This window comes from Rhinichthys klamathensis, unplaced genomic scaffold (assembly GCF_029890125.1).
Source record: "Rhinichthys klamathensis goyatoka isolate OS25496 unplaced genomic scaffold, OSU_Roscu_1.1 h1tg000111l_1, whole genome shotgun sequence".
Classification (NCBI taxonomy): Eukaryota; Metazoa; Chordata; class Actinopteri; order Cypriniformes; family Leuciscidae; genus Rhinichthys; species Rhinichthys klamathensis.
The window spans coordinates 11,752,501-11,774,883 of record NW_026606649.1 but is presented as its reverse complement, the minus strand read 5'-3'; the positions used below and the strand labels follow the sequence as shown (position 1 = coordinate 11,774,883).

At 37.0% G+C, this 22,383-nt stretch overlaps 1 protein-coding gene across 1 annotated transcript in view; it reads left to right on the top strand.

Moving 5' to 3' along the window:
• npr1a (natriuretic peptide receptor 1a) overlaps positions 1-22,383 on the top strand; it is a 135,848-nt gene that overhangs the window by 97,438 nt on the left and 16,027 nt on the right. Inside the window, exons 6-15 of the mRNA XM_056254509.1 lie at positions 10,552-10,646; positions 10,749-10,884; positions 12,077-12,161; positions 16,472-16,592; positions 16,678-16,752; positions 17,993-18,070; positions 18,240-18,344; positions 19,775-19,846; positions 20,565-20,724; positions 20,806-20,961. Of these exons, the coding sequence (XP_056110484.1) occupies positions 10,552-10,646; positions 10,749-10,884; positions 12,077-12,161; positions 16,472-16,592; positions 16,678-16,752; positions 17,993-18,070; positions 18,240-18,344; positions 19,775-19,846; positions 20,565-20,724; positions 20,806-20,961 (1,083 nt within the window). The remainder of the gene's footprint in view (positions 1-10,551; positions 10,647-10,748; positions 10,885-12,076; positions 12,162-16,471; positions 16,593-16,677; positions 16,753-17,992; positions 18,071-18,239; positions 18,345-19,774; positions 19,847-20,564; positions 20,725-20,805; positions 20,962-22,383) is intronic.

The following is a 22,383-nucleotide window of genomic DNA, read 5'->3' as shown; positions in this document are numbered from 1 at the left end:
GTCCATCCTCACCAACACGCTCTCATTCTCCTCCTTGTATTCACTCTCGTTTGGTTTTGCTCCAGGTTGCGGTCAAGTCTCTTGCTAATCATCTGCATTCAGCAGTAAATACAGCCCATTCAGTGGCTATGCTATCCTTATCGACCTGAGCACCTCTGGGCCCATTCTTGCTGTCAGACAGCTTAAAAAAGAAAATCTATTCCTCTCTCAAAAGGAGAGAAAGATGGGGACAGAGAGAGAGAGAGAGAGCAAATCATCATTTATGAATTATTATTATAGGATTTAATATATTGATAAAGATAAGAGAAAGAAACGAAATGATGAATGACGAATACTATTACACTTACACATGCAGTTTAGTCATTTGAGTGAATCTCACAAAAAAATATTGTACTCTACTGATTTCTGGGTGTCCTGAGCATGTTTCTCTGAAATTCAGTTAAAAATCCATTTGATACTTCTCATCTTTTAATCATTTGAGTCATATAAGCTTAGCAAAAAGTACAGCATAATATAAAGGTTGATATTGGCTTACTGCGACAAGTATCTTGCATATAAAACCTTTCATGACATATGCAGTCAGACCTTTCTCAAAAGCATCATTGATAACAGTTACACACGAAAAGGGCACCATTTTTATCTATAATTCAATCTGAGTAGCAGAAGCCGCTAAGATCAGACCCACTCTCTATAAAGCAACTATATTTGACTCCAGCAGGAAACGTTATCGACAAGTTTGTTCGCAAGCCGGCAAATGCTATCGACAGTGTGACGAGCTGTCATGCTGTGAAGTTCTTAACGTGCAATCATATCCACTTGATATTGACCGAGGACTCAAAATCAGTTGCTCTTAAACAATTGAGAACCAAAGGCTTAATTCTTACTGTCTGCTCATTCTTACGGTCACTCTGCCATCCACCGACCTTCAAATCTGACCTTAGGTCTTGCTTTGTATTGGATACCCCTTAAAGTGCCAATTATTTTAAGTTGCTTAAAATAATGGATACATATGTAACTTTCCCTCCAGAGTCCAGCTTGAAATTGATCCATCTGTAGGCATTTTATTGCCTGAAAGTGTTAAACTTGGGGCTCTAAGTTTTATTAATTCAATTGATTAGACGTACTTTTGATTATTTTCATTTATTTAAACAACTAAAAAAAAGGAATTCTGAAAAAAAAAAAAAGGAAAGTAGAATTTTGGGGAAAACAAACTGGAATTTAGAGGAAAAAATAAAACAGGATTTCATAGAGCCCAATAAACTACATGGAGCAAAGCATCAACCTGCATTGCTTGCAGGTCAAGTATTGTAATGCTATATGCCAAAGTTTAAACAATTTAAACCTTGTCCCAATTGAAAGCACAGCCTGTATTACTGGACATACAGTATATCAATTACAAGTAATGATTGTAACATTCAGAGGTCAAAGCAACACATGTCACTTTTGTTTAGAGGTGCATTTCACATCATATGGATTATGTGAACAGGACTAATGGGACATATTTTGGTCAGGGTGGAAAAAATATAGATTTATAAATCCTCATGCTTTTTTTGTGAGATGAGAATACCCCACTTGGTCCGTTCCCACACCCAGGCAAACCATCTGAATGTTCTATAAGCCTCTTCCCATGATTCAACAGTTGTCCGCAATCCCTCTGGTGGCATATGAGGTTCTTGTGTCCTCTTATAGTAAGTTTCATGCACATTTTCACCAAAGGTCCCACATGTTCAAACTCATGCACATGTGCTGTGTGTTTTTGATTACCAAGGGAACATATTAAAAAAACATTTCATAAAAGGAAGCACTTGGTGTTTGTAGTTGTAAATGTTTTGCAGTATGAATATAGAAAAAGATTTACAGTCATGCGGTCGGCACACACACTTTGAGTCCCCTGGTCCCTTAGATCCTGCTTTGCAGGTTAATACCTTTAACATAGGCTACTTTTTTGCATTTTGATGTCAAAATTGATCATTTAAATAAAAGCAATTTCCTTTTATTGTTGGGTTTTATAATGAGTTGAATTTTAAAGCAACACCAAGTAACTTTTCCTTTTCCATTACTGCTGTCGTAAGTAATTTAGCCTACCGCATCCTACTGTCGCACGCGCACGCACGCACGCACATGCTCTCTGTTTATCCAGCACCGGCTTTTGAATCATGATGACAATTCAAAAGCTACCCGGCTGCTAGGTATCTTACATGTAGTTGTAGTCTACTGTCGAGTACGCTCCACCTATCGGCAATTGTAGCGCTTGCCGTAAAGCAAGTCAAATTTGTAGTTTTCTTATGTCTCATTCGGACTACGGAAACGCGACCCGATCTGGCAATCTTACATAGCGTGGATATATCAGATAAAGGGCCGCAAAGCGGTGGCATAAGTGCATTTCACCATGTCACGACTTGATGAACCACTGAAACGATTTTGAAAACATTATTTTAAGGTAAAAAAATCTCACTTAATGTTGCTTTAAAGGTTGTCAGCGTTTTGATATATTTCTGAATTTGCTCAGCAGAGTTAACGATACATTGCGCTACTATTATTGTTTTTTTAAATATTTTGAATAGTTTTTATTTTTGTATTTTCAGTTTTAGTAATTTTGTTGAGTTTTAACTTCTTTTTTTATATAATATATCTATATCATTTTCATTATTTTTTTATTTCAGTTTTAGTTTTAGTTATTTTAGTACATCAAGTTAAAATAAATGAAAATGAAAAATGTTGCTTTTGGAAGCTGAAATATGTAAAATAAGTAAATAACGTTGTAATATTCTATTTTATTTCAGTTAACGTTTTATCAAGTATCAAAAATGCTTTTTATGGTTTTATTTTTAGTTTCATGTTAACTATAATAACCCTGGTGCTCAGTGATATTCAGTTTATTTGTGTCATTAAGTTATGTTGATTTATTTTTATTAGATTTTTTTGCTTGGGCAAGCATTCTACTTTTTTGTTCACTGGACTTTACTTTAAGATTTTACAAAATTTGTATAACATCTTTACATGGTCACTTAAAATGTTAAATTTAATGTTAATTCTTTTTAATGATTAGACATGTGTAATTTATTTTGGCATTGACATTTTTACCACAATCACATTTGTCAAATGTTTTATTTAATGTATGTTTATCAGTATATGTTTTCCTTGAGAATCGAACCCATGACCTGCTAGTTCCATGTTCTACCTGTCAAGCTACAGGGATGCTATTAAAGAACTAAGAGGACTTTAAATTATACATTTATTTATATTAGCATTCATTTATTTAGCCTATGCTTTTTTTTCTAAAAGTAAGCAACTAGTTTTTTTAGGAACAACAAACCCCACATGTAATTTCCCTCTGGCTTCACTACTGTTATTTGTAAATACCAAGCTAATTAGAGCTAAAATTACGGGAAGAAAGCCATGCCAATCACGGCAGCGCTGCTTTTTTCTGCTGCCGCTTCGCGCAAGAGGGAGGCTTTCAAACTAACACTAGCACAGTCTAATTACATAGATATTTATATTACATAGAACTTCATAAAAATATATTTTCCTCTGAGATCAGTCTGACTAAAAGGGCTGTTTCAAAGAGTACACGCTGTGTCAGGCTCCAGTAACCACTTTTCTAATTCATTCAATTTGGTGCTACAAAAACAGGTACGCTCCGGCTCAGATATTGAGGAGGGGGGGACTATGTCCTTGATAGGAGAGACAAACAACCCCTGAGCATGCACACATGCACGTAACCTCACTTAACACACATACACGCTTGCACACACACACACAGTATATTACCCCCCTATTAGTGTGGCTCAAATGGAAACAGCGTGTTGCCGTGTCTGGGATGAAACTCTATGCTGCGGACTGAACCTGGCTCTCCTTTGGGACCATGGGAGCCCAAATAACAAATACCGCCGAGAGAGATGTGCATTCACAACATCTATTTTCTCTAGAGTCTCTCTAGACACAACAGTCTTTAAGTCTCTTTATTCAGCATTGATTTCTCATCATGCTCTTGCCTGATTCAGTCTTTATTGTATTTTCCGAGTCGCTTCATTATTGTTTCTACTCCCAAGATATTAGCACGTCATCTCATGCTCATCTCCATTGCAGTCTGTCTCTGTCTTGCTTCCCATGGTGAGCACTATTGATCAGTATCAACAAGCCAAGGCAGTGAAAGTCATTCTTTAACCCGCTGACACTGAATGTGATATACACCAGACTCATGACGCACATTTAAACTTCATGGGTTGAAACAGTCTGCAGTTTGACAAAACGCATGTAGTAATTATGCATTCAAACCCTTTCACACCATTTTGACAAAGAAAATAGAAGGTCTATAGGGTAAATCTACGTGGAGTAAAAGACTTCAGGAATAGAAACTCTCTAAAGACTTTTATAACTAGAATCAGACTGTTGTGGATCAGCCAAATTCCTCCACAAATTCAGTTATTCTTAGCATGCCTCTATAATTATTTTTGCCATGGTTCATCCAAAAATTAAATTCAATATTTTGTCATTGTTTACTCGTGGTCATGTTGTTCCAAAAATGCTGTTCCCCCCCTTTTATTTCTAATCAACTTTAGTGCTTATGGTTCAGGGTGGGCATCAATAACAACAAATGCCATTCTTTAGAGTTCTCGAGTGGGTTCTAGAGTGTCTCGTAACTTAATGACACCAAACCTGCATAGGTGTCTTATTTAATTTAAATACCTTGAGGGAGGTGGAGATAATGACAGAAGTTTAATTTAATGAAGCTTTACAGCCTGTGGTCACTATTGTGGAAAATAAATCTATGTTGCTAAGATTCCCTTTTTCATTTCACAACATCAGGGTGTGTAAATAACTTGTTTAATTTTTGAGTGAATTATTCTTATAAATTCATCCTTTAGAAAAATAAATATGAAAAAAAATTGTATTGAATGTGCACTTGCAGTGCACTTGTACAGTAGTACTTCAGATCTTAAAAAGTATATATTTTTTAAAACTACTTGCAGATAATTATAATCATGTTTCTCAACAAAGTTAAGTATTTTTAAAAGTGCCCTTTGTAATAATGTCAAATAATCAAAAGTTTTACTTTTAAATTATATTAAATCGTTATGTTTTAACAATCTTTTGATGTGCTTTAAAAAACGTCTAGGTTACGACTGTAACCTCTGTTCCCTGAGAACAGGGAATGAGACACTGCATCGATGACGCTTTGGGGAACGCCTCCACGTGAACCGGTGTCTGAAACGCTTATCTAATCACGGCAATCCTTTTGGCCGGCGACAGCTTATGACATCACTACTAGTGCGACCTGGAAGTATATAAGGGAAGCCTGGAGAACATGTCAACAACTTATCGTCTGAGGGGACTGTTCAGCAAGCATCCCCGAGGCATGACGAAAAGATGCAGTGTCTCGTTCCCTGTTCTCAGGGAACAGAGGTTACAGTCGTATCCTCTGGGAGGACTAGGGAGGACTAGTCGCATCCGGGGAGGACTGCAGATAGTGGCAGTGATCACTCATAGACCGGATCATAGAGATGGGCATCGTGGAGAGTAGAACTCAGCATAGCGCTTTCTAACCCTTGTGAACGAGGGGAGTAACTCTACCCCATCCTGGATCAACAGTGCTTCAAAGCCATGTGGAGGCTGGGCACTCTGAAAGGGACCCTAATAGGGGAGCGCCTCCAGCTCTAAGGTTTACATTGCCAACAGGCAATGTCACGGGTGTCAGCCCAGGCAGTGCTTCGGCTCTAAGGCAGCATACTCAACCATCCCAAGTGGGAGGGAGTAACTAATCTGTCTCTACCTGAGCCTGGGTGGTGAAGGGTGATATCATACGAGCTATGGGTAGAAAACTACTCTAAATAAAGACCCTAACAAGGGGAGTACTATCAGCATGACCCTGAGGAATGTATCAGGGTCGAGGCCTATTATTTTGTATTTTTTACAAGACAGATTTTACATTCTCTACTAAACCCAAGGAAATGGAGGCCACAATAAGCAGCAATTTTAAGGCCTAGCTGGATAAACTAGCTACAATACTCAGCTCTAAAGGGCAGAGGCATGAGCATACTGCTTCTTACTTTCTAAAGAGAAAAGGCCTAACAACGCCCATGAGATATCTGCATGGGAGGCTTTTTGATGATAGCCTGCTACCTATGCTGTGATCTACCCTGTAACACCACTAGGGATGGGAATTGATAAGATTTTATCAATTTCAGTGGCACTGACGATTCTGCTTATCGATCCGATTTTTTAACGATTCGCTTATCAATTCCTGATAGCACTGTGGAAAAAAGTAGTCATATGCTTTTTCGCCAAAAAAAACAAGTGATTTTATTTGTTTTAAAGCTTACACTTGAGTACGCAAACTGAATAATAAATAAGCTTTACAAAATAAATAAAAAAATCTTTTGTAAACACAAGCATACAGGTTAATTAAAACTATTCTCTATAAAAACAGGGATGGAATAGTTATACATAATACAGTGTTTTCGTAGAATGTGCCTGTTATTTGTAAGATATCAGTGATATTTAACATTACATTACTCTGCTCAACGGAGGTAACGTTGCTTCTAGCTTGGGCAGTGGATCAAAAACAAGGTGTGGTGAGCAGGACAAGGTCGAGGGCCGTGGGACAACGGCGTGAGGCCGGTGGCGTGATTTGATAATGAGCGACACCTGCGCGACGCACCGGTCTCATATCTCTCATGGAGGAGCGGAAGCATAAAGGAGGAGCGACGACAGTTAAGAACGAGAGGAACAGGCCTGATTTTATGTTGTGTTTTGTTTCTGTTTTGTGTAGCCAGCAGTCGTCCGCGAGGGGCTGCTGGCTTATACTTTCATTTTTGTATTTGTTTATTTATTTATTAAAATCTTTGAATGTTCGCAGGTTCCCGCCTCCTTCTTCCCATAACATTTGAACCTCGTTACACAAGGCATTCCTGCAATTTAGTGCCATGTGTAGGGCACAGGGCGATGTCGAGGGCCGTGGGAGGACGGCCCTCGTGGATTATCTCCACTGTCGTCGCTCCTCCGTGAGAGATACGAGACCGGTGCGTCGCCGGAGCTCGCCACCGGCTCACACTGAAAATGAATGACTTCCGGCCACTTTGACGCTCTCGCCGGCTGCGGTGTGAACACACAGTAAGCCAGAAATCGAGGCTGCCCCGTGAGGGCCGACACACGAATATAAGTGACTGAAGTTCAGAGCTATAATCTCAACGACTCTCTAAAGTGAGAGGAGAACTGCTGCTCTAGTATAAGGTGGCTATTAAGGTGGCCCGAAGAGGGCCAATGCTTGACTTTGTAGTTCTATCTGGAGCTTGACAGAGCGGTGGCCTCAGTAGAATAACTCCCGATAGGGAGGAAGCCATCTCACACAAAAAATGTCTATTAGGTGCTCGGATGAACGGTGGCCTCACTAGAGAATTTTCCATACAGCCAACCTGTTCACTACTACAGATTGGCACTACCCGTTATATATGCCTGACGACTCTAACATGAGAGGAGGCTTATGGGAAGGGTACTCATAGCCTACCTATATATGGGAACTTCAGGGCCCTAATTTCACCATCCTATGAAAACCCTACTTAACACCCCCTAAATACTTTCTAACAGGGAACCGTGGTCTAGTACTCAACCTTACTAAAAAACTCTCGTAAAGGGAGAAGACCTACAGAGCTCAACCTGCTGCCCATAGAGCAATGGCCTAAACAACATTCATAAAATAGAGGCCTATCACCATAAGAGCACGAAAGAGCGCACTTACTACCAAACACGATGCCAGACCTACAGAAGGATTCCAAATTGAAGGAATAACTCATAATAGGTGCAGCCTCAGGGCTGATGCAAAAAGCGCTTGGGGCGAGAGATTTAAATGCTTCAAATTTGTCAGCAGATGTTTGCAGTCTCGTATGTTTGCAAATCTGCATTGTGTGCAAGGCGTTCGGGTTGTATATCCTCTACACCCTCATCAGCCATCTCCTGCTCTCTTGGCCTGGTTGTTTATATCCAGCAGAGCACTTACTGCTGGATCAGAGGATTTTAGTGACAACACATCGTCATCCCATAGCTCACTCTCGCTAGTCTCAGAGGGGCGTGAGAGATTAACAATTCTCTCAACCTCCTCAACGAACTCCCTCTGAAAACCCCACGATTCCAGTCTCCGCTCTGCCTCAGCGCGAGCGGGACCCAAACCGTCTGGTACAGATGTCTGTTCCTCTTCCCTTGAGAAAAGGGCAGACGAGAGTAGAGTTTTCTCAAGGGAAAAAAACTCACAGTGGCACAAGCAGATCCCTCAGGAACTGATTGTAGGTGCTCTGAGCCCAACAATAAACACACAAGTTGTGTGTCATCAAGTATCAAATATCTTAGAGACGGATGCACACACTTCCTGAAGCGTTTGTCACAAGCCTATGATTACCTTTTGAAGTTTTCAGGTTGAAGCGTACAAACAAAACAGTCCCTGAAGAAGAAAAGATGTTGACATGTTCTCCAGGCTCCCCTTATATACTTCCGGGTCGCACTAGTAGTGATGTCATAGGCTGTCGCCGGCCAATAGGATTGCCGTGATTAGATTCACGCGGAGGCGTTCCCCAAAGTGTCATCGACGCAGTGCGAGTTCCCTTTCGAAAGGGAAGTACACTTATTTAGATGTTACATACTAACATACATACTAAAACATACTAAAGCACAAAGTACTTGATTATAATTGTACCTTTAGTGTGTTATTTGATATTACATTTAAAGTTACCATATTTTAACTGTACTAAATTGTAGCTTTATCATTACAAATGTATTTACAAATTACATGACATACAGTACAAGTTTCAAAAGAAATGACATCAAAGTATATTTAGTTTACCATAAATGCTTGTCTGTACATTTGACAGTATTTAATCATGTGGCAATGGCAATAGATGTACTGAATGGAAGAACTGATAAAAAATATCCTTTCTAAATGTCCTAAAGTGCTAATTCCATTTAGTATAAATTTAAACTATAATACATATTAATTTAATTGGAATTAAGTATCTGAAACATTTATCAGTTTACACAAGTATATTCTTTAAAGTATATTATTTGCATAAGTCTTCCTTTAAAAATAGTGCTAACATTTACTTATTTTTCAGTTGTACTTCTCTTCTCAGTGGCCAGTTTATTTCACACACACACACACACACACACACACACACACACACACACACACACACACACACACACACACACACACACACACACTTCACTTCTTCCCTGAGAAGAAAAACATGTCACCTAAAAAGGCCTCTAGATCTAACGTTAAAAGCTGTCATTTTCTGTTAAGCGAGCTATCTGATGCTCTGGAACAGTGCTAGATCATTTTAAATATCTGTTTAAATATGTCTAATAGGTCAAATGGAAATAAGCCATTTGTTAGTTGTTGTTTTTTTTTTGTTTTTTTTTTACTAAGCCAAGAGAAACTTTGCTTGTTAAATCACAGTTTATTGAATGCCTCTGCATGGGTTAGCAGAACTCAGGTGTGCTGGGCACAGTGCCATCAGAAAAGCACAGTCGGGTTTGTGAGCATTAATGCTGAGCGCCGGGAAAGAGTCACATTGCTGGCAAGAGGAATAGTGTGCTTGCTCAGTGCTTACAGCATCAATGATGGGAAAATCTACTGGATAAATGAAGTGTGATTATCTTTTAGCCTCCTTCCCCCTGTGTGGTTTAGCCAAAGTTTTTTTTTTTTTCCTACAGGTGCATCTGTTGCTGACTGCGTTAGCCTTTTGTTCATCCATCAATGATATTTAAACTGCTACATGATGAATGATTAATGATGTGCCAGTGCAAATTAGACCAAATGCTGAATACAACCATTGTAAAAAAAAAAAAAAAAAAAGAATAAGCGTGCTTAGTTGTATTGAATGTACACTTAAAAGTAAAATCTTGTAAAAGCAAAAAATAAAATAAAAAATTGTACTTGCAGATAATATAATATTAAGGAAATAAAAGGCCACTTAAGTGTACTTAAAGAGATTACACGTTCGTGAGTATGTTTCAGTACACTTAAAAAGCGCACTTACAGTATAATGTCAATTAAAAAGTTTAAAATTAAAGTACATTTTAAATCATTACATTTTAATATTTTATTGTGCTTTAAAGAACACTTATGTGTTGACTAACATACTAAACCACATCTTATTTTAACTGTAGTGTTATTAGATATTACATTTAAATTACAAATATATTTAATGTACTATATGCGAGTTTTAATTAAAGTATGTTTGGCTTTGTCAGTTCAGCTAATTGCATTTAATATAAATTTAAACTTTAACACATGTTCATGTAATTGCAGTTACAATGCAATGAAGTGTCTGAAAATATTACATTCAGTTCACACTTTAGTATATTCTTTTAAAGTATAATATTTCTCTAAGTACTCTTTTTAAAAGTATGCTAAAGTATACTCCTTTTTCACTTACAATTGGAGACTTAAGTTACGGTACACTGAAATAAGGCTCAAAATGCATTGCGCAGCCGGACACTCCAGCTTTTTTCAGCATAGAATGAACATCTGATCTATTTATTTTCTAATCTTCAAAGGGGTTACCGGACTCGTTCAGCTAGATGAGAATGGTGATCGGGAGATTGACTTTGCTCTATGGGACATGACCGACACGAATACAGGAGTTTATCAGGTACAGAGCCCTTCATCTGATCACATACACCTTTTCACATTTAAAATGCATAACTGGCTAAACCCACCTCACCACTGCTGAAATGATTGCTGTGTGTCTTAGATTGTGTCCGTGTATAATGGCAGTCAGAAACAGATGATTCCAGAGCCAGGGTTGAAGGTGCACTGGCTGAAGGGAAGTCCGCCTCCAGATATCCCTCTGTGTGGGTTCAAAAATGACAACCCTTCCTGCCTGGCAAGTAAGTGCAGACCCATATAACTCATACAATAATACATCTGTTCGAAAAGACACCAGACTCCACTATTATCAGCCAAAATCATGTTCCAAAATATATCTTCCCAGATAAATTACACTCAAATCAATATTCCATGTGCTTGCATTTGTATTTATATATACAAACATGCATATTCATGAATATGTACATTACATACATGTATACATTTGCACACATTATATATAGAGGTGTAAAGTGTTGCCAAGTAATGTTTATCATTATAATTTAGTGCAATGTTTTAAAGTAGAATCTGTGCAATCAGCTTTGAAATGAAGACTGTAGTGACCATTTAATGGATTTTTGTTTAAGTGGGTTGAAACTTGGAGTTAATGATTAACTTGATAATTAAATCAAGGAATGTTCCATGTTGTTTTAATACAGCTCTATAATCTTACGTAATTAAGTTTAGGTTAATAACAGATCCAAAAATACCACATAGCAGTTCATTATTGTGAGGGCTTCATTTTCTCTGTGGTCTCATCAATTTTTAAAATTAAAATGCTTGTGTTTACGGGTGTATTTCTGTGAAAGGGTACACCAGACTTACTGTAATATGCTCTGGTAAAGATCAGGCACGTCAACCATACCAATTATAGGATGGCCATACAAATGATAGGATAAGATGGAAACCAACTGATAGCTCAAAACATGACAGAATTCATCAGATCCATCTAATACTTACTAATGTTTGTGTTGTTGTTTTCCCACCAAAACTGTCACTTCCTGGAGGATGATGTCATTAAGGACCCAGATCAAAATGTCTCATTAAAATAGGGGAATTATTTACACTATCATTCAAAAAAATGTGGGATTGGTAGTATTTTTAATGCTTTTTTTAAAGTCTCTTATGCTCACGGGTCTGCATAGTAAGACACATGATGAAAACATGAAATGTACCGCATTGTGGAAATGACCCATCTGATTAAGATTTAGTTATTTGTCAAGAAAAAGTTGCCTACTTAGCAGTTAACAGCCCTCGTGGTAAATTTGGATTTTTGTCAATTTCATGAAGTTCTCATTGAAACTTCATTATATGATTTCAAATACTGAACAAAATGTATGAAATGATTGCAGCAGGTTAGATTACTTTGCTGTCTCTGTGAAATATAATGAAATTCAGATGTGTGGACATTTTGTTCTTGGTTTTGTTCCTCAGAGACGGTCACCATGCACCAGATGATCTCCATAGTGGTGTGCTTCATTTTTATCATCATCGTAACGGTCACAGTCTTCATATACAGGTCAGTTGAAAACCGTGCAGATAAACACAGTGTCTATACTGAGAGCGAGCGACAAAACAAATTTAAAGCGCTTTAATAAGGCTTTATTGATTATAACATGAGCGTTCTTGTTTTTGTTGCGTCATTGGCCTGCAGTGTAGACATAGTGTAACACTACATGTCAGGTGTGCAAATACTGATCTTTGGGTGATATGGGTCTGATATATTATATCTCTCTGTCTGTCTTTCTTTCTGTCTTTCTCCTCTATCTGTTCCTGATGTTTAATTAGGGAACTTACTGCCAGACCACGACAGAGACAGATATAGCAGCTCATTCTACGTCTCCATGACTTCATCACTTTATTCGATATGCGGCCATGTATCCAATGACAATGAAATGCATATGATTTCTGTTAAATTCATGCTGAGGATTGCAGCCAATGATGGTTGTGTATTAAAAAGGCAAAGTTTAAACTGTTGTCCAAATATGCTGTAGATCAGTGATGTTTAGCTGTTCACATTCCATTACCATAATTTTATTTTTATTTAATTGCACTTATTTTTTATAAGACTTATATACATTTAAAAACAATAAATAAATGTTACACATAGTGTTACATATATTTATATTTAGAGTTGGGGTAGGGTCAGAGTTTTCTGTCAAACGTGTTGCTTTCAGTTCTTGCATATAGAGTAACAAGGTTCTATGTGTGTAAGACCGAAAGAAGGAGTTGATGACCTGCATATGCCCCAGACATATAAATTCATAGAAATTACTTAAACATTATGATGTATTATGACAGATAGACATTCAGCTTTCACCCAGCTGTGCTTTCCAAACATTTTTAAAGTAATTCAGAATTTTTGTTTGTTTTTTTTACCCAATTTTATCCATTTTATCTAATGGGTTAAAGGGTTAGTTCACCCAAAAGTGTAATTTCGGTCATTAATTTCTCACCCCAATGTCGTTCCAAACCCGTAAGACCTTCGTTCATCTTCGGTACACAAATTAAGATATTTTTGATGAAATCCGAGAGCTTTCTGACCCTCTATAGACAGCAACGTTATTTCCACTTTCAAGGCCCAGAAAGGTAGTAAAAAAATCGTTAAAATAGTCCATGTGACTACAGTGGTTCAACCTTCATTTTATGTAGCGACGAGAATACTTTTTGTGCACAAAACAAACAAACAAAATAGTTCACGTGAGCACCACGACGCATGCGTGTGTTGCTGATGCAGGAGCCGGCCAATACTGAGCTGGCGTTCTGATGTAGAACCCAGAAGCGCTGCACTGTGTTTACAACGTGAACAGCGTCAGAGACTGACACGGAAGAGAAGAAATTGTGTTCTAAAGATGAACGAAGGTCTTACGGGTTTGGAACGACATGAGGGTGAGTAATTAATGCCAGAAATTGAATTTCTGGGTGAAAATTATAAGAAATACAGCAATGCTTATCAATAGGGGTGTGACGAGATCTAGTGTCACGAGGTCTCACGATATTAAAATGTGATGAGATTTCTCGTCGAGGTGAAAAGCTGTCTCGTGATATTGCCATTGCGCGTGCGTGAGGGTGAAATTAGCATAGAATATGACACTGCTATGTTTACATTACATTACAGTGCCCACTGCTGCACCGCCTCCACTGTCGTTTTGCTTTTTTATTGAAATAAAAACCATTTCATTCAGTTGGATAACAGTCGCTTCAATTGTAAACTATTGTAAACGTCTGCTTTGCTCATCCAGCACAAGCTGCAGTCGCACAATGTGCAGAAGGAATCACAGTTCACTGATCATGTGACGAGAGGAAGGTGAGAGGTGACTCATCTTAATATGACTGACCATAATATGACTGACAAGACCATGGCGGAGTCGTTGCGCAAAAGTGCACGAAGGCGAAACAAGCTCCCTGAATGCACACAATTTAAGTCTCCCAATATCAAACCTATCTTAGGCTGGGCTGTGTAGGTTTAGCTCTAGTCTCTGTTTTAACTTTGAATATTGAGAGAGTACTTTGATTATGGTTCCACTTATTGTTTGCATAAGACTAAGACATTTTTTTTTTTTTTTTTTTTATGTTATTCATACTGTTTTTATTTCTATGTTCAATTTGTGGAAAGGTGTTCAATTAGAATGTAACACAGCCTCTATCAAAAGTTCTGGAAGCTCATAATTCATGTACTGTACGCTCTGAAGAGACTCATGTGAAATCATACAGGAGAAAAGCCAGTCAGTTGAGTTGTTGTCTTTCAATGCATATGATAATTCATACTTAGAAAGTAGAACTGAAATGGCATTCATTACAAGATGATCAGTTAAAACATTTCAAAATGCTCCTGCAGACAATTTTTCCAGTCATGAATTTTGTCATTGAGGATTTCTTAAAAATACTGTGCAAAAATCTCGTCTTGTCTCGTGAACCCAATCTCATGTCTCGTCCCGTGAGCTAAGTGTCTCGTCACACCCCTACTTATCAACGATATTCATTAAGTCAGGATATCAAGACATTTCATTTGAATTCATAGGACATATGATTAGAGCTGTCACGTTTTGTTGTTTCATGTCTTTTATTTAGAAGTTTAATCATACTCATGGTTCTTGGTTTGTCTTGTCATGTGATTCTCTGCTCTGTTTGCTATTGGCTCATGTAAAAGACATGAAACATGAACATGAAACCAAACCCAAAACCAAGCGTGACAGTAACCAACGATTATTTTGATGATCGATTATTTTTTACAATTAATCTAATTATTTTCTGGTCAGTCGATTACTCCTTAAGGTAATCTACCATAACTTTTGCCATTCATCTTTTTACGTTTTATTCAAACATTTTTTCATAAAAGACAAATGTAAAAAAAATAATGTTAAGCCAAGAATTAAAAGGCATCTATCGGTAATACAAATGTCCATGATGGCTGCATTCATAGTCACTGTTTGGGACTGACAGTAAGATGTGAGTCTTGAAATGTTTTGTTCATTTAAAAGTGAACGAACAGCTGACGTCACAACCGCATTCAGCAACAGTATCAAAAATGACGATGTCCATAACATTGAGAAGTTTTATTACAATTGACAGTGTGTTATTAAATAAATGAATCCAATCAAGGCTTGAGTTCATCCATCAGATTTTAAACAACCAACAAGGACTTTAAATGCTTAGTAACAGAGAGTATGTTTGAGCCGCACTCACTGCAGCTCTGGTGGTTCTGCGGATGAACACAAATCATTTGTCCATCTCCATGAGTAAAATTAATGATTATACAGTTTACTGTGGCTCTCACGTTCTATGACGTGGCAGACAACTAGAATCGAGAATGCGGTTGTGAGTCCTGAAAATGTGCAGGTTTGGTTATATAACGGGGTTGTCACGCTCGTAAACAAAAAAAACCTGCTGTATTAGCGCAACCGTATTAAGAAGCGCTGCCATACTAGCCATTAGCATCTGCTCAAGAGGTTTTTTTTGTGTGTGAAATATGACAGGGGATTAGGGATGAACGTAAACAGTGGGACACGTTGACACTTTCCACACAAATAATAAATAGCAGTGAAAATAGCAACAGTGTGTTATTGTTATTGTTATTATGAAGACACAGATGGTTTATTCTTAATGTGTATATATAGGCTCAAGTAGATTATTTTATCCCTTCAAAGGCTCTCTCACATTAAAGTTGGAGACCCCTGCTTTAGACTGTCAGATATCTGTGCATTGGTGATCTTCTCTTTCTGTAATTCCATCTACCTCTTTTTACAGCCACGTTTAGATGAAAACCACATTTTCCAATGGTTCACTCTACAATTGCTCTGGCGAATGCTGTTGTTCACTTTCAAATGACAAAAATTCTAACTGCAGTGTACACACTTCCTTTATAGGAAACAATATATGTTTTAATAAATTATCTTATTATTATAAGTCTTATATGTAATTGTAGAATAGCCCAACTATATACAGACAATACGATTGTGTTTATTGTGCTCTGTATTAATTATATAAATGTCTTCATGCTTTAGTCATTATATAATAATAATCCTGCAAACATGCTGATACTTCTAATAATAAAATATCAAAGTTCTTGGCCTCTGAAGGATATTTGATCTATCATTACATGTGCCATTTAAATATTCCATTGCTGATAGTGACACACATATTGGCTTGTCTTATTTAACATATATAACTCACTATCTTTAACGTGGGTCTGTTATTCTCCTTTGTCTTTTTTGTCTGATGTTTCCCCCATTGCATCCCTTCTCTCATTGTCCCTCTCCTCTGCATATTTATACTCTTCTTTCTTTCTCTCTCTGTCTCTTTCTCTGTCTGTCACTCGGCGGGCATCAGGAAGCTGAAGCTGGAGAACGAGTTGACCGCTCAGTTGTGGCGTGTGCACTGGGAGGACATTCAGATGAGTAACATGGAGAAGGTGCTGCGCAGAACCTGCAGCAAACTCACCATCTCAATGGTGAGGGGGAACACACTGCCATTTCTAAGAGTTTCCAATAGTTGAAGTAAACATACCCATGTCTTACTCCTCTTTCCACACACAGAGAGGCTCTAACTATGGCTCACTGCTGACTATGGATGGAAACTTCCAGATCTATGCCAAGACTGGCTACTACAAGGTATTAAAGATTTGGTGGTTAGGGGTGCATTGGCCACTGGGCCCATTAGGTCACATTCGAATTTCATTATCTTTTTGTCTTTTAATTGTAAACATTTTTAAATAAAATATGTAGTTTTGTTCATCTGATTGGATTATTTAAAAAAAAAAAATCATGATCCTGTTTCAATTTAGGAGCCTTTGTCTGAAAATGAAAATCCTGAAAATGAAAATTGTCAGTAATTACTCGCCCTCATGTTGTTCCAACCCCGTAAGACTTCGGAACACAAATTAAGATATTTTTAAAGAAATCTGAGAGCAGTCTCACTCCTTCATAGGCTTTTAGGTAATTGTATTCTGCCGGGCTAGAAAAGTTAGTAAATACATCGTTAAAATAGTCCAAGGGACTACAATGGCTCAACCTTAAGTTTATCAAGTGACGAGAATACTTTTTGTGCGCCAAAATAACGACTTTACTTAAATTTATTTAACTATTAATTTTCTTCCGTGTGGGCCTCTGACGCGAATTTCGCATGCGCGAGAACTGAGAAGATAACTTTAACCATATTTCAAAGACAATAGAAGTTGTTCTGAAATTACATATAAAGATGTACTTACAGTAAGTCCTAAGGTCGAAATAGCTCTCTAAAGTTTTTGCTAATTGCATTTAACATAAATTTTAGCTTTAATACATTTTCATGCAATTGTCTGAAAACATTGCATTCAGTTTGCACTTAAGTATATTCTTTTAAAGTACATTGTTTCTGTAAAAAAAATTAAGAGTATCCTAAATTGTACTTCTTTTTCACAATGGATGAAAATACACACTTAGGAGTCAAAATAAGAGGTTTATTATTTAGACCCATTCATTCCAATACATTTATTCATTCCCTGTTTTACTAATTACTGTTCTATCTGTGTGCTGTTTTTTACACTTAAAAAACTGACATGTCAAATAATGGAAGGGTTCGTCTTTAGTACCTCCATAATACCATCGGCTTGCCCAGGCTAATGGCCTGTTCTTCATCTGTTGAGCTAGCTCCTCTCCAATTAAGCAGAACCCCTGAGAATGAGTGCTATTTATGTCCACATGTCATCATTTTCTCCATTAATTAGGATGGTGCTTAATTAACACATTATGTTGCTCTTTTTTTCTCGTAAATGATGAGGCATTTCTTCTGTTTCCAAAGTCCTCAGACTCTTTGCTAAGCCCACGACAGCAATCAGGGTGAAACTAATGTACATTGGTGCCTCTTTTCCAGGGAAACATAACAGCCATTAAGTATGTCAACAAGAAACGCATTGAGCTCACCAGGAAAGTGCTGTTTGAACTCAAACATGTAAGTGTGCGTCCATGCCGTTTTGTGCTTTTTGCCAGGTGCCTTCATCATAATTAAGTTTATATGATGTTCTGGGAGATATTAATAGCTGGGGACTGATGGAAAAGAGGGGCTAAACAGCTCTCTCTCTCTCTCTTTCTCTTTCTCTCTCTGTCCATTACTGTTATAGATGCGAGATGTTCAGAATGAGCACCTGACACGCTTTATCGGCGCTTGTATCGACACACCCAACATCTGCATCCTTACTGAGTACTGTCCTCGAGGCAGCTTACAGGTAAACACGACTGCTTTATTCGCCATCTATGTATTAATAGATGGCTCATATTTATGCCACACTTTTTGTTACACAAACCAGGGCTCAACAATAAGGATTCCAATTTTTACTTACCTTGCCAGTATTTTCCCTGCATGCGTGCATAAATAAATAAATGAATAATTAAACAAATAAAAACATGTTTTTCTACCATCACATACAATATAAGCTCTTCTCACTATAACTATAACAAATATTCTCACTATTAACTAGTTGCTTATTAACTTGCATATTACTTGGTTATTGGCTGTTTATTAGTACTTCTAAAGCACATATTAATGCCTTATTCTGCATGACCATATTCTACATCCCTTAAAGGGATACTCCACCCAAAAATGAAAATTCTGTCATCATTTACTCACCCTAAAGTTGTTGCAAACCTGTATGAGTTTCTTTCTTCTGCTAAACACAAAGGAAGATATTTTGAAGAACGATTGGAACCAAACAGTTGTTTGGCACCATTGACTTCCATAGTAGAAAAAAAAATACTATGGAAGTCAATGGTGCCAAAGTTCCAATCATTCTTTAAATTATCTTCCTTTGTGAGAAGAAAGAAATTCATACAGGTTTACAACAACTTGAGGGTGAGTAAATGATGACAGAATTTTCATTTTTGGGTGGAGTATCGTTCGTTGTTCGAGTATCGTTCGTTGTTCGTTGAACAACGAACGAACTGATGTGACGTCATTTCGAACAAAATCAAGCCAAAATGAACTTCGTTTGTTTTGGGAGTTCTAAACAGTTGGCCAAATCGAACTTTCCAGAAAAGTTCGGCTCCGGTTGGTAAACACCTTTTCCACTACCATTGGTCCGTGGCGATAACGTAATAGATAGGTGTGTATGGAGACTCCGCCGCCTTTCACGTGGAGAACTTTTCCGCTTCATTTCCACTATTCACTCAGTCGAGGTCAGACGTCCGCAATAAAACATGAAATCTATTGTATAAAGTACTATATAAATAAACGTGACATGATTTGTGCCAAAGTGCAGAGCTTGTGCAAAAATATCCACATTTCTATGATCAGATGCTTTTCTTATGCTTTATTAGAGAAAATGCTTGCTATTTTCTCAATTTTGTTGTCTTTATTTTGTTAATGAGAGGAAAGCGTGCTGCACATTTTTACATATTCATCTAACCGCCTTTCTCAGCAGTGTGGACGGCATCGGATGTTCACTGACAGTATGTAGCTGGTCACGTATTTCGAACTTGGTTTTACCCCTTAGCAAAGAACGAAAAAGAACTTCGCTTTGTTTATATCGAGGCCTTTAATTCTACCCAATACCTAAACTTAACAACTACCTTACTAACTATTAATAAGCAGTAATTAGGAGAGGTAAAAGTCGTAGTTAATAGTTTATAGTGTGTTTATATGTGTGTTTGTGACCTGTAGGACCTCATGGAAAGTGAAGGAATCACGCTGGACTGGATGTTCCGCTATTCTCTGATCAATGACATTGTTAAGGTGAGCGCTTCACCTTCTTCACTTAAAGGGTTCGTTCACCCAAAAATGAAAATTCTGTCATCAGTTACTCACCCTCATGTTGTTCCAAACCCATTAGTCTTTCGTTCATCTTTGGAACACGAATGAAGATATTTTTAATGAGATCTGAATTTCTGCTCCTCCATTGACAGCTACACAACTACCACGTTGACACTTTAAAAAGTTCATAAAGAGATCGTAAAACTAATCCATATGAATTGAGCGATTTAGTCCAAATTTTCTTTATGAACTTTATGAAGCGTCAAATTGGTAGTTGTGTAGCTGTCAATCGTGGGACAGAAATCTGTCAGATTTCATTAAAAATATCTTAATTTGTGTTAGTAGTAGTATAGATTAAAGGAACTATCCCTTTAATCTCAGAGGGAGAAGGAAAGGGAAAGATGTCATGCTGTTTTAATGTTTCTTGTTAAAGAACACTAAAATATAACTGTATGAATCTACAGCAAACTGCTCTACATATTTTAAAATACTCTTCTTGGTTTGACATTATGTGGTGAGACGTGTGTTATTTGAAAGGGTTTATGAGGATGTCAATTCCCTGACTGGCAAATTATGACTCCAGAAACCATTATTGCAGTTGCAAAGGAGTCTTTAATTAATATTTTCGTGGTGTGGTGTTGGTAAATACGATGGATGCTGTCAGATGTCTTTGTAAGAGTGTCATCTTTTCACCACTCAGGGAATGGCGTTCCTCCACAACAGCGTCATTGTCTGTCATGGCAACCTGAAGTCTTCCAACTGCGTGGTGGACAGCCGCTTCGTGCTGAAGATCACAGATTATGGTCTGGAAAGTTTCCGCAAGGAGAATAACTTGGAGGACCTGCACGCTTTCTATGCACGTGAGTACCGTGGCAACACGTACGTAGATATAGAATGCGTGCGTGTGGAGAAGCCCGTAATATCAGTGTTTACATATGTAGGCCAGCTGTGGACGGCCCCCGAGCTTCTGCGTGCCGACAACCCACCTGCATGTGGAACACAAAAGAGTGATGTCTACAGCTTTGGCATCATCCTGCAGGAACTCGCCCTGCTGAAGGGCGTCTTCTACCTGGAAGGTCCCTGTCTCAGCCCCAAAGGTCAGAGCTCACGCACAATACTGTAAAGGTATAATCAACATGTTATTTTTGTGTCCAGATCAATTAATTTATTCAAAAATACATTCAAATGTAATCCATAAATACAATGATGTGAATACACCTTTTCAGGCATGTTTTTAATTTCTGAATTAAAATTAATTCAAATTTTTTGGTGGGCTTAAAGTCTGAAAATATCAGGGTGATACAACTGTTCTGATATCATATTTTAGAAATGTCATGTGTTACAACTCCCCAAATTAATAATATTTAATATATATATATATATATATATATATATATATATATATATATACAGATTATATATATATATACTGTGTGTATATATATATATTTATTTATTTATATATATATATATATATATATACTGTATATATTTATTAAAAAGTCTATTTGTAAATAAATAAGTAAATGGATAGACAATTATTTTTTTCTGACACTTTTAAAACCATATGATACCAACCAGTGTTAGTTTAGTATTAATTATATACTATTATAGTATTTATTTGTTTAATTACTTTTTTTTTGATAGATTGTCATTTTAATTTTAGTTTGTTTTTGTCTTTTTTTTCACATTTCTACATTTCAATATAACAATTCATGATATTTTTTTTAATTTCAGTTTCTGTTTAGTTTCATTTTTATACATAAACTTATTTATACATAAACTTTTATTGCAGTTAGATGCCAAAGGAACATTTCAAATTTTTAAGTTTCATGTAATATTTATTGTTTGTTTGATTTTATTTCATCAATATTTTAATGACTTAAATGGTTTTTAATAGTTTTAGTTTTCATTTTAGTTAACAAGTTAGTAACACTGAAAACCAACATAAACACAAAGAGTACATTTCTAAGACATTGGCACGTTACACTATATTTTAAAAGATTTTTCCTTTACTTTATCATAGACATTCTTATCTATAAACCATTGCTGGGTTAGCTGAATTTTGCAGAATTTTCATATTTGAATTTACCCTTTAAGCAACAGATTCTAAAAAGTGCAGCTCGCTGCATAATCTCTAGAGAAGCATAAAATAGACATACATTTTATTTTATGCTTTCAAGAGAAGTTTTGATTTGTGAATATGAATATTGCAGCATTACACTCATGAGAATGGTTAAGCCACTTAAATAAGACACAGATTATGCAGCTAATTACACTGATAACACTTTACCATGTCATGTTTCCATTCCATGTCATCTGTGTGTCTACATTCACCTCTCTCTCTCTCTCTCTCTCTCTCTCTCTCTCTCTCTCTCTCTCTCTCTCTCTCTCTCTCTCTCTCTCTTTCTCTCTGACTTTTGAAAAGTTATTTTCATCTTGCTCACAAAGTGAAAGTCAATTTCCCAAGGCATTAGTAATAGAGGCATTAGTAAAAAAAAAAAGTTTTTTCACACTTG